The 13,229-nt window shown below is 34.5% G+C and overlaps 1 protein-coding gene across 6 annotated transcripts in view; it reads left to right on the forward strand.

Annotated features, from left to right (window-relative positions):
• The window catches only part of LOC143234240 (voltage-gated inwardly rectifying potassium channel KCNH6-like), a 209,746-nt gene that overhangs the window by 152,834 nt on the left and 43,683 nt on the right, over nt 1–13,229 (forward strand). For 5 of the 6 annotated variants that reach the window (XM_076471453.1, XM_076471454.1, XM_076471449.1 and 2 more), the window contains 2 exons: nt 2,893–3,204; nt 8,989–9,063. In XM_076471453.1, the coding sequence (XP_076327568.1) occupies nt 2,893–3,204; nt 8,989–9,063 (387 nt within the window). The remainder of the gene's footprint in view (nt 1–2,892; nt 3,205–8,988; nt 9,064–13,229) is intronic. The other variant, XM_076471452.1, reaches the window with a different exon arrangement.

The following is a 13,229-nucleotide window of genomic DNA, read 5'->3' on the forward strand; positions in this document are numbered from 1 at the left end:
ATTATCGAAAAGTTTGTTTGTTTTGAATTTCGCGCAAAGCTACTCGAGGGTTATCTGCGCTAGCCGTCCCTAATTTAGCAGTGTAAGACTAGAGGGAAAGCTGTAAGGGTGGTCATCACCACCCACCGCCAACTCTTAGGCTACTCTTTCACCAACGAATAGTGCGATTGATCGTAACATTATAACGCTCCCACGGCTGGAAGGGCGAGCATGTTTGGTGCGACCTGGATTCGAACCCGCGACCCACAGATTACGGGTCGAACGCCTTAACCCACCTGGACATGTCGGGCCGTATAATCGAAAAGATATCAGCACATTTTTTCGTTTTATCGCGTGTATTTTTTTAGTTTCACAGAAATTACCTCAGTAAATTATCTTGTATTTAAACTTACCTGAAATAGGTGTTTCGTAAAAAAAAAAAAAAGAGAACGAACTGGATTTTTCACCAACTTACCTCATTTTTTTTTACCAAAACGATTCAACGTGTAAATCATATATCATTTTTATGATACAAAACTATTCAAAATAGTTAAGAAATACGGTTGTTTTATCTCAATATTTTAAACATTTTCGTATGCACCGCCCACATACACACATATTCCAATATAACGCATATATATATCTTCTTTTCACTGTACGAACTCTGGTGTCAATATATAAACATTTATTTTCATCATTTAAGCTAAATATTCATTTATCAAGATCAGATCGTTTCACAGATCCACTCTTCAGGCTCAAATAAAACGTTCCTTGTTTATCCCTTGACTGATTCTTTGCGTTTTGAACCTAAAAATATATTTTTGCATATTGAATTGTTTAGGAAGATACTGTGGACCCGAGCGTTTTGTCGACGAAACCTATAAAGATTTATGCCCGTGAATAATGAGGTGACATACTTTGGAGAAACTATTTTTGTCTATACAGCCTGGTAAGCGCAGCTACGATATACCACTGAAGATGGTAATGTCAAAGTGTATTCTAGTTGGTTCACCATAAATATCTAATGAGAAGAATCGAAATACTTGTCGTCAAGCGTCATGTTGTCACGCATTTTATCCACAAAGACACGATTTCAGTCTGAGAACAGTTGAATCCCCCCAAGTTATATTTCTCTTGGTGATTAAACAAAGTTGCTTGTCCTTTCACACCCACTGGCTTTTATAGTCATTGTAATTAAGCGGTCCTTGGCCAAAAAGACATAAAAGAACCGCTGATGTGAGGCGTATACTTGTGTCTTAGAGTTTGAAATATGAAAGTTGAAAAATTTCTGTTCTGTTTGTTTATAAATTTTGCACAATGCTACACGAAGGTTATGTGCGCTAGCCGTCCTTAATTTAGCAGTGTCCACGGCTGAAAGGGCGAGCATGTTTGGTGTGACGGGATTCGAACGCGTGACCCACAGATTGCGAGTCAAGCACCCTAAACACCTGTCCATGCTGGGCCATTTTTTTTTTTATGAATAGTGAATGACCTAATTGGGGTTTGGGTAATGACGATTGTCTCCAATATTAGTTGTTAGCTGTTTTGTTATTCTGCCATTGAATATCTGCATACCTTAGCACACTAGCCTTTGTCACACTGTCCGTGGTTTGATAAGACTAAGGAGGGATGTTTGCTTTAGATATCAAGAACAAAACAAAACAACTCAACAAAGCATAGGTCTGCTACTGATAAAACAAAATACACAGAAACAGATAAAAGAAAACAAACAAAGAAACAAATAATTAAATTCCTCATTCCGTTAACTATTACTGTTGGAAGAGTCACCTTCACAGGTTTTTGAACACTGTAAATCAAATAATGACTACTAAACCATAGAAAACTCACAGTTACTAAGTAGGGAAACAAATATAAACAAACGTAAAATCAAAGAAGCCCTAATTATACAGCAACTAAAACTAAACTTCAACCAATATAAAGGAACACGTTTATATCTATACTAATTAATAACCTAACATACAACTGCAACATCCCATACAATCTCGTACCCGTTTATACTTTAGTTCCTAAGATATGTGTCCAGCAACTGTCAGTTGCAAACTCTCTTTGTTAACCTGAAGATGACCTAGGGAGTTCGAAACGTTGTTCTCTACTTATCAATAAAAGTGTTAATTCCCATGCCAGCCGTTCCGAGATACTGTTGGAATAGTTTTATACTTGATTAGAAGGTTCAATTATGATCAATTGTCTCCGTTAGCTAAGGTAACATGAGATCAGAGCACGAGTTTGACATCCAATTTCGACAGTTCATTAAAGAAAGATCAGATATAACAGACATGTTTAAATTTACGGCTGACAAAAGATTGTTTGTTTATAATTAATCACAAAACTACACAATGGTTAATCTGTGCTCTGCCCACCACGGGTATCACCACCAGGTTTCTAGCGTTGTAAGTTCAAAGACATTCCACTGTACTATTGCTGAGGGAAGGCAAACATTGTTATTTCGCTAAGTGATCAACCAATTCAGAAACAAATGTTGAATTTAGACTGAGAAAGAAGAGGATAGCCAAAATAAAACAACAATTTATATTCATATGATTATTAAATATTATGTGTTATTTTTAGGTATTGGACAAACAGATTCAGGACATATCGGTGTAGCCTTGAACTGGACACCGTTAGACAATGCCAAGTTAGCTATTCGCTTAACTCTGTCGGTTTTCTTGAAGTATTATTGTGTTTAAAAAGAATGAGTAAAACAAACAAATTGGATTATTTTACTTTCTCGAAGAAAAAAAAATGTTGTCTTACCATCCATTCGTTGATTTACAGGCGTTAAAACTCTGGTCTCGTTACAAAAGTCCAGAATTTCACAGTTTTGTATTGGTGAGTCGAGTTTGGTTCGAAAATCTAGCGCTCATGGTTTTCTTTCTTGTCATTTTTTGCTAGTAATGAAAAAGTCGCTGAGACTGCGAATGCCAGGTGTAAAAAAGAATGAACAGTCCAGTTCAATGATGAGTCCTGAAAACGAAGCTGTTGCTATGGAAATATTCCCACGAAGTGTCAGCACGGACCAACCAAAGGACATATTAGAGAGAAGGAGAAGTTTGGACATTAGTAAACGCATTGGTGCTTTACCCGTAAGACGTGATAGTGACTCCTTATCACTTACCAGAACTGGCTCGGTGATGACCCCTCTGACGTCATTAGAAGCTGTACAGAAAATGCACGAGGCCTTAAAGGCTTCTCCATTTGCGGCAGGTGAGTAGAAAAATAAATGTGTGTATATATATATATATATATAGGTCACAGTTAGTTACTATGTAAAATCTACTTAGCCTTTGTCGTTGTTGTTGAGTTTATTACAAAACAATTAATGTCCATTTCCTTAACAAAGTTGTTCATGCACGTAGGCAAAAATAACGATACTCAAAATACTCGACAGTGAAATATTTGGTTACTTTCGGTAGATTGTACATGGATCAGACAAGAGTGACATTTCGTTAGCTTTATGTGTCGTAAAACCAGTTTGTTAATTAAAGCTAGATAATGAATAAAATGCAAGTCGAAATAGATTTCCGTCACGGTAAATTAAGCCCATATCAGCTTAAAACTCATAAGTTTTATGTCGTCTATACCAGAAACATATTTTAAACATTTCGTGTTCAAACTGAAAAAAAGAAATAAAACACAAGATTTCAAGAGAAAACATTGAATGAAAAACTGAGCAGAAATGTACAGTAAACAACAAATACAAATGTACTGAGTTTTAAAGTAAAAATAATATGTAACATATAAACAGTTAGCTCCAAAATACTTACCAGTAAATGAAGCATTATATTTTTAGTTCATATTTTTATATATATAGCATTACACGTCAGTGAATTCAAACAAACTGTTCTAAATATTTGTCTATAATAAATAAATAAAATATGATCAGAGTGCCCATTGGTCACTTCTACAATGAAGAATATAAGTTTAATGGTTCAGGCTTGTTTTTGTAATCGCTAGCCATTCGACCGCTTGAATATGATGATTCTATTATGTAGTTATTTCTTTATATCTCTTGTGGTTCAAATTAGAGGACACGACTGAAATGCCCATTGGTCAAGTCACCAGTGATGTCGTGTACAGTGTCCATGGTTCAAAATACTCTTCACCTCTCCAAGGTTTAGTGGTAATCTCTTCGGTATAGTAAAACAGTTTTTTTATTGACTCAAAGTGTTATTCAGTGCTCATTGGTCACTTCTTCGGGGACGTGTAAGACTTCAATGATTCAATTATTTTTTTCACAACGGTAATACCCATTGGTCACTTCTCCGGTGAAGGGTACAGCTGTTGTTGTCTAAACTCCTTTTGACGAAGATTTGCGAACACTTTTATCTTGATGTACTTAAGTAAGAAGCATATCACTTGAATAGAAGCAAGGAACAGGCTAAAACCTACAACTAAAGCGAACCATACACCTTGCCCACTGAGGTTCATTGATATTAGCTTATTCTATAGTAGCAGCCGGTCGTAAAATCAGTCACCATTTACATCATGGTGTTAAATGTTTTTCATATCTTCTATGTTTTCATTCACACATTTTAAAAATGATGTGGTGACATACACATTTAACGACAGACTGAATGTCCAGACGATGGCCAACTACGAATATATGTGAAATTAGAAAATTGCGTAATGGAAGGAAACAGATAAGAAAAATGGCACTCGCATTACTTGTTCTATTATTTTTTTCTAAAGTTTACTACGGAAACTTGAAAATTATGGTAGTACATTTAGCCATGTTCCTCAGCACTTCGCTAAGTTAGTGACTGATTATTTACAGGTCGTGTGTGTGAACGAGACGAGACATGAAAATAAAGTTATTTATATTCATATGCTCGTAAGTAAACGGTCGTGAGATAGATAGATATATGCGTGTGTGTAATAGATTAGAAAAATCGTTGGATTGTTTACGTAATTTAAGGACTTATCCAGTAGAGGGCGCTTGGTTTCATTAATTAAACGCTCTATGGTGATCTCAACAATAAACTTCAAGGTTTATGACGTTATGATTCAAGGTTTGATTCCCGCGACAAACATGCCAGTTGTGGAGTTCTTTGCTTCTTTTTTTTTCTTTCTAGAACACAGCTAACTCTAAATCTTGACGAAAATACACCACGGTAAAATTACTTTTGTTTAATAAAAAGGGAAGGAAAAAACATATTCCATACATCGGAATTGTGTTCTTACTGCAGTGCTCCATAGTTCATTGGAATTTCAAAATGACAAGAACCATTCGCTTTATTTTGTTAGAGGTACGTTGTGAGATATGAATACGATGGCTTCAGTGGATGTCTTTATGGTACCTTCTACAGATTTATGATACGGAGGTTACATATAGTACTGTCTGCAGGTTTATAACAATGAGGTTAAAAATCAGATGTTAATCTGTTAGTTGTTAAACATTATGGTTCATAAGTATCTGAAAGCCACAACGTTTACTCAGTTGAGCAGCATTTTTCACTTACCGTGTAAGCTTTTTTGGGATAAATTTTATTTTTTAATAAATTACTACATTTTTCTTCATTCTAAATATTTCACTTTACCTAAAAATTAGAGTTTTTAACCCTGTTGTTGTTATTTTAAAATTGAAAACACGATTCCATTAAATTAAAACATCTCTCTTGTTTCGTTTTCATAAGTCAGAGTTCATGTTTTTAACATGTTATGGAATTTTAAAGAAGAATTCTCTGTCGTTTCATTAGGCTTACACGGACTGATAGTGGCCTTTGTTTAATTAAAATAACTGTAACCTACATCTTGCAAAAATTATTGTTTAGACTGTGCAATCAATGACAGCCATTTCAAACACTAGATTTCAATTACAAAAAACAAGACCTTTGTTATTGTGAAGATAGTTATAAGTTTGTAAAGCTAATTCTTGCTATACAACTCTTATTACTAAAATAAATTAGATATTTTCGAATGCTTGTATTTTAATTTAAAAGAAATATTAATACAATAATTGTGAGGTATCAGGATGTTCTTTTTAATATGGAAACAATGACTTATGTGTTTATATATCTATTACACTTGTGACAAATGCCATCCATTTTTATGTTAAACTCAGTTATGTTGATTTTTTTAAAATCAGTAATATTAAAAATCTTTGTTCTAAAATACTGAATAATCCAAAAATTAACAATTCGAATTCTAATAATCCACTGCACTCATAAAAAAAAAATCAAGTGGTATTTAGCGACCTTCATTTTTGTGATGAAAACCTTAAAATTTAACACTAACAATAACGATAGCAAAGTTTGATGGTACAGTAGATGGACATAATTTGATCTGTAGGTTCCAGTTTATCATTTCATTTAATGTTCCTCTCCTTTCCACCTCGAAAAAGTGCTTTGTTTTTGACGTCACAGCCGCTTTAACTACCGGTAGGTGTCCAAATAACAGAATAAATTACAGAAGAAACTTCTTTATTTCTTTTATGAAGCGCTTCATCTTGGTTACGTAAGAGATTTAACTACTCTGAAAAAATGTTTAGAGGCCTTTCCTACATATTTTCCAGAGCCATCATTTTCACATTTAAAGTTTAACATGACCTGTAAAAGTTCTTTCCGACATAGTCACGTGAAACCACGTGTACATGTTACATCATGTTAAAGTAATTTTTTTTACCTACCTATATTTTTCAAAAAAATTAAACGTCATTGAAATATTGACGGAAACTCTACCCGTTACCTATTTTAATGTGATACGAAGTTGAACGAAAAGGCAGATGTCTGTTTCTTGGTATCTTCAGTGAAAAAAACAAACAAACCCTAAGATAAATCACCATTTACAGCAACATTTGGATGCAGCTTGGACTTATAAATATAGGCTATTACTCCTCTGTTTAAAACGATTTCGGAGTTTTCTGAAAGAGAAACTTTGATTAGAACTTACTCAATTGCTTTAAAACTAAGACGTATACGTAAAAAATCCGTATAGCAGGCTATTTTTGGAGAGGTCCGTTAATAAGTTACATTGCTTTGAACTGTTTAATCAGAAGGAATTTCACGCCTAAATGAATATGTCCCTAATAATACAAGGCTGAAAAGAACCGTTAATGAAGGTTCCCGCTGTAATTTCTACGCGATTATCGTGAAACGAAGTTTAGTTGCTACTAAGTAAACCTTACGAATAATTAAATTTATTCTACCTTACATTTCCAAAATGAGCCCAGCATCGTAATTATGTACTAGTTGTTAACCATGATCCTATTTGTTAGTACCATGATCAATCAGCTTGAAGTTTTACAACCAAGCAATTCAGGGTTTTATTTACAAGATGCTTAGCTTGCAAATGCATTTTGAATTTTGTTGAATTTAGGCAAATGCATTGTTGGTTTGAATTTTTCCTTTTTCCTCTCAAGAAACCAAACTTATCAATTATCCATTAAGACTCTGTAAAAGTTGAAAGGTAAGGGACACGAATGGTGTAATTCTTTATTGCATGAATTTGTAACTTGTTGGCTTCGCGTCTCTGTGTCATGCAACCATGTTACTTAGTTATCGCATGGGTTGATATAGTTGAATCACTTGCTAAGCACGAAGACATTGAGAGCATGCTATGTTTCCTGTACTTGAAGAAAGTCAAGCACAATTCATTGCTTTCCTTGTAGTCATTTCTCTATTGCCATGAGGGTGAAAAGCAACATAACTGGTCGTAACAAGGAATAGTTTAATGTTTATGGATTACATACAAAATAAAAAGAAGAGAAAATTTAAGTTGTGATAATAGGCACAGTCAGCTATCATTCAGATCGTGAGTCTATTCTATTTGAATCCTTTAAAAACGTACCTTTATTCTATTGTGAATAATTTGTTCTTCTAATGCGTATTGAATGTTACAAATGTTTTAAGATATTGATGTTGACACATGTTTTCGTAGTATGTGTAGTTTACGTGTATTACAGTATCTTACTTAATGTTAGTGTGTTAAAAATGTGCATCTTGTATAAGTAATTTCCGTCGTATCTACACCTGCTCATTGTCCACGTAGCCTTTTTTTAAACGTTTGTAAATGTGCATAAGTTATTTAATATGAAATAACTGGCTCACGATCTATTTACTTTGCTATGCTTTCTTTTGTTCAGTTATTTAAAAAAAACAAAGCTGAATCAACTACACTAGGAATAACACAATGAAAATTATTGTAATAGAAAAAAATACACCAGTTATGAAAATAGTATGGGATCTAACCCTTTATCATCTTTACGCGTATTTTTCCGTCAAATACTGTTACGGAAAAACAACAACACCCATTAAGAGACGATAAAGGGCTAATTATTGTAAAAAGGCAATGAATAATATAGAGGGGCGTATACGATATTAAACAGTTGTACTGTTTCGTATCAAAAGCTACTATAAAAGTTTATTGAATGTGTTTGGCCAGAAAACTGTTTTCGATTTTACGCTTCAATCAACGATTAACACCAGTGCTTAGCCTTTAATAATCTAGCGACGCATAATCCAAACACCACTAATTAAAAACTATAACCACACGTTTACCACCTCTTTCATTAAGCGTCTGTCTCTTCGCTGTTTTGTGATTTTTTAAATTGTTTGAGCGAAACACTTAGATCTTTACAAAATAAATCACAAAAGAGGAATTAGAAGCAGTTATTAACAGGGGACAGTCTCCAAAACTTCGTTTTGTAAACTTGGATTCAGCGTTCATTCCAAAATAAGAGTTATTTTACAAAGTCTTGTGTGAAAGACTTTGCGCTTTTAAGAGTTTTAAAGTGCTGTTAGTGTTAATCTGTTTATTTTGGTGCACTTGTAAAAATATTATTCTACGTGTTACCTCAGTTAGTTTTTATTAACAGCACTGATTTTATGTTTCCTAATGATCCACCAGAGGGCTTCACTTCCAAACGCATACAATATCATTACGTACGAACAATCCATGAGCAGATGTAGATAACCTTTATTTGATTGTATTTCAGCTCTACTGCTAGTGTTAGTATGTGTTGTATGTGTGATTTCATGTCTTGTTGTCCAGTGGGTCAGGTCCAGTTTGCCGGCCGCCATACTGACCCTCAACGTCGACGAGCTCTCACGATTGACATTGGCCAAGGTAAATAACCCCTTTTTTTTCCTTAAACGTGGATCGATTTCATATGTTTTTATTCATGTCTTGCTACTTGCTAAAGTTTCATTTACTCACTCGCTTTGTCGTGGTATTTGTTTCCTTAAGTTTATAATTTAACTATTGTTAAATAAGGTCAGTAGTGAATTTTTGCTCACTACAACAACAATAAAATAATAATTTTGACAATTTGACGAAAAAATTTCCTAGAATTATTTTTAATGTTAGTTTGAATTAAACAGAATTAGTTCTATATTTGTTAAGAAAGTTTGACAAAAAATGCAATCGCTGACACGAAAGTGATTTTATATAATATATAATATTTTATATAATATATAATATTTTATATAATATCCGTTAACGTTTATATTTCAAGTTTTAATCAATGTTTGAGCCATTTCTTCACGTGTTTTATTTACACATTTCTCTCAAGCGACCAAAGTGATTTTGCTTGTTTCATATTCACACCTAATGCGGCAGAAAGATATCGATTTAAAAGTTTTCAGATCAGCGCCTTTGGTGGCTAATTAACTTAAATTTATGATTGAGTCATGATATTTAGCCGGTTAAAAAGATAAAGTTAAACCAGCAACGAAAAGGTATTATTTATAAAGATATTTATTTGTTTTTTTCAATTTACCCAAAGCTACACGAGGGCTATCTGCGCTAACCATCCATAATTTAGCAGTGTAAGACTAGAGGGATGGCAGCTAATCATCACTACCCACTGCCAACTCTTGGGCTAGTCTTTTACCAACGAATAGTGGGATTGACCGTCACATTATAACGCTCCCACGGATGAGAGAGCCATTATATTTGGTGCGACGGGGATTCGAGTCGAGCGTCCTAACCACCTGGCCATTTTGGACCTTTTGTAAAGATAATAATCTATTGTTTCATCAGTTGGAGACCCTAACTGTTAAGGATAATTTTTGGATACAAACCCAATATTTTCTTCTCAAGATTGACCAGTTTAGAAGGTTAGGGTTCATCTTCAATTCAAATATTATGCGAACAACTTAAAACATTTTAATAATAAAAGTGCATTGATAGAAATACGTGTACTAATTATTCCTACCAGCACTTTCAGCGAAAACAATATAAAGGAAAAAATAGAGTGAACCTTATTTGTAAATGGACCATATAAGTAATAAATGAGACTAACAGCACCTAACAAGCCTGGCATAGCGAGATGGATAAGGCACTCGATTCGCGATCTGCAATACACGTATGTAGTAATGCATATAAGTGTTAGGGATAATGTTAAACCAGAATACCACCTGTTAATAGCACTGGGTCTATCACCATGACAACACGTGATATTAAACTGAAGTAATTTGCGTTCTATGCATTTTGTAATTTCCGTTTTAAGTTAAGTTGTTTTTTTTTATAATTAAAATTCGAATATACACGAATGGAGAGACAACGGAAAGCTGATGTAGAACAAATGATAAATACTTTGGATATTTGTCATGAAAAATGAATGATATGTTTTGAGCTGTCATTAGAGCTTACTTAGTATTGAAATTCAATGACATTTTGACTTTGGTTAGCATCAAGTGTATAGTGTTGATTCATAATGAGGGTTATTAAGTCTCATGAAAAAAATACAACAATCGGCACTGACTTTCGACACTGCTTATTCTCAAAATGGCAGTTTGAGTTATTTAATTGGAATATAAAATGTGTTAAATGGGCGGACCAGAAAAATTCATATTTGTGGGCGTGTTTTTCAATTGAACAGGAGACGAGATAGAATGATTAAAAATGTAAAAGTTGTATAGGCTATTCGTTGAGTCAGACAATCACCGCAACCACTCCTACAAACGTTTTATAGTGTGTTAAAGTTAACTTTGAAAGAAAAAACAAACAAACAAACTGAGCGTTCGACTCGTAATCTGAGGGTCGCGGATTCGAATCCCGGTAGCACCAAACATGCTCTCCCTTTCAGCCGTAGAGGCGTTATAATGCGACGGTCAATCCCACTATTCGTTGGTAAAAGAGTAGATCAAGAGTTGGCGGTGGGTGGTGATGACTAGCTGCCTTCCCTCTAGTCTTACACTGCTAAATTAGGGATGGCTAGTGCAGATAGCCCTCATGTAGCTTTGCGTGAAATTCAAAAAACAAACAAACAATCCTTGTACAATCATCATTACATCAAGAATATCTTATAGAAACATACATTAACTCTTTATGGGTGTTTAGGGCACTTGACTTGCAATCTGGGGTTTGCGGATTCGAATTCCCACCCTACCAAATATGTGGGCCTTTTAGCCGTGGAGGCGTAATAAAGTTATGGTAAATCCCACTAAGCCAAAGAGTCGGCGGTGGGTGGTGATGACTAGCTGCCTTCTCTTAAGTCTTACACTACTAAATTAGGGATGGCTTGGGCAGATGTCTCTCGTGTAGCTGTGCGCGAAATTTAAACCAAACTTTATGGTCTAATCTGGAGTGAGTCAAATGTACCTGACCCTCCTGGGTATTTAACATCAACACCCAAATACCGACACAGTGAAACTTGGAACTTGGAGTGAGTACCATTACAAAGTGTGTTACATAAGAAGCATAAGGACTCGTAAGTTTTGCTTGCAGCGTCCAAAACGGTAGTCCACCAATCCTTCCATCCTCTCGAGTCTGTTCTTGGACCGTTGGTTCTGGAGCTGCAAGTGTTGAAACTTTTATTTACCTGTTTATTATGTCCTGCTTACGAAGTATTCTCCTAATGGTAGCGCGAGTTGTAGGAGTTCTTAAGATAATAAACGTATTTATTTCACACTTATTTCCAAGACTCTCAGAATGTGCTGATTTACACAAACACTTGTTCACATTATTTAACATTTAATTTAACTTATTTCCAAGACTCTCAGAATGTGCTGATTTACACAAACACTTGTTCACATTATTTAACATTTAATTTAACTTATTTCCAAGACTCTCAGAATGTGCTGATTTACACAAACACTTGTTCACATTATTTAACATTTAATTTACTTGAATCTTATAAACATTATGTAAATTATTATAAATACATCTTAAAACATCATAATATGTAAATTTTGTCGTTCGACATTCCATTTATCTAGATTTGTTAGAAACCTACAGATTACCAACACAGATAACATAAACAAGCCATATTTCAAAACAATATAATACTTAAATCTGTTGTTCGAAACTTTATTCGTCTAGGCCCGTTAAAATCCTAGAGATGACTGATGCAGATAATCATAAAAAATATATTTTTTACTGTCCATGGAAGGTATTACTACTCTAACAAAGTGTGATCTGAATTTTGTAAACCTAATTGTTAACAGTAAGGCTTAAAAATGTTTAGACTATCGATGAATGTTGTTTTTATGTTCTTGTTTGGAAGAACATAAAAATGTTATAAATATCCTGGATGGTTTAGAAAAATGTTTTGTTTGTTTGTGTTTTTTTTTTAATTTCACGCAAAGCTACTCGAGGGCTATCTGCGCTACCCGTCCCTAATTTAGCAGTGTAAGACTAGAGGGAAGGCAGCTAGTCATCACCACCCACCGCCAACTCTTGGGCTACTCTTTTACCAATGAATAGTGGGATTGACCGTCACATTATAACGCCCTCACGGCTGAAAGGGCGAGCATGTTTGGTGCGACGGTGATTCGAACCCGCGACTCTCAGATTACGAGTCGAATGCCTTAACACACATGGCCATGCCGGGCCATTTAGAAAAATGACTAAAAACTTTCTTTGTTTGAAATTCATGCATTTTAGCAAAACTAAAAACAAAATTAAATTATAAGGCCTTTCTTACCAGACAAGTCTATTATTGTGAACTTTAATGCTGCTTCGAAACCGATTTCTGGTTAGGATTACAAAGACATTCAAAGTACTGCCCTATCCCTATTATTAGACTTCATGAAGATAATGTGTGAGATAGTTTAAATATGTACGAACCGTGTTTCCAAATTTTCTGAAAATAGAATATCTGGAAAAAACAAAACTCAAACGTGAATGGTTTTTTTGAACCAACGCCCGAGCTGTTGGGGATGCCGTTTAATAAAATATTCTGTTAAGAATGGGTTAGGATCCCACCATGTTGGCTGGTCTGTACATTAAGTACACTTTTGTTCATACTCTTAGAGGTTTAAAATTGTCTCATTCTGAAACAAACATTT

The sequence above is a fragment of the Tachypleus tridentatus genome, chromosome 12, assembly GCF_004210375.1.
Source record: "Tachypleus tridentatus isolate NWPU-2018 chromosome 12, ASM421037v1, whole genome shotgun sequence".
NCBI classification, from domain to species: Eukaryota; Metazoa; Arthropoda; class Merostomata; order Xiphosura; family Limulidae; genus Tachypleus; species Tachypleus tridentatus.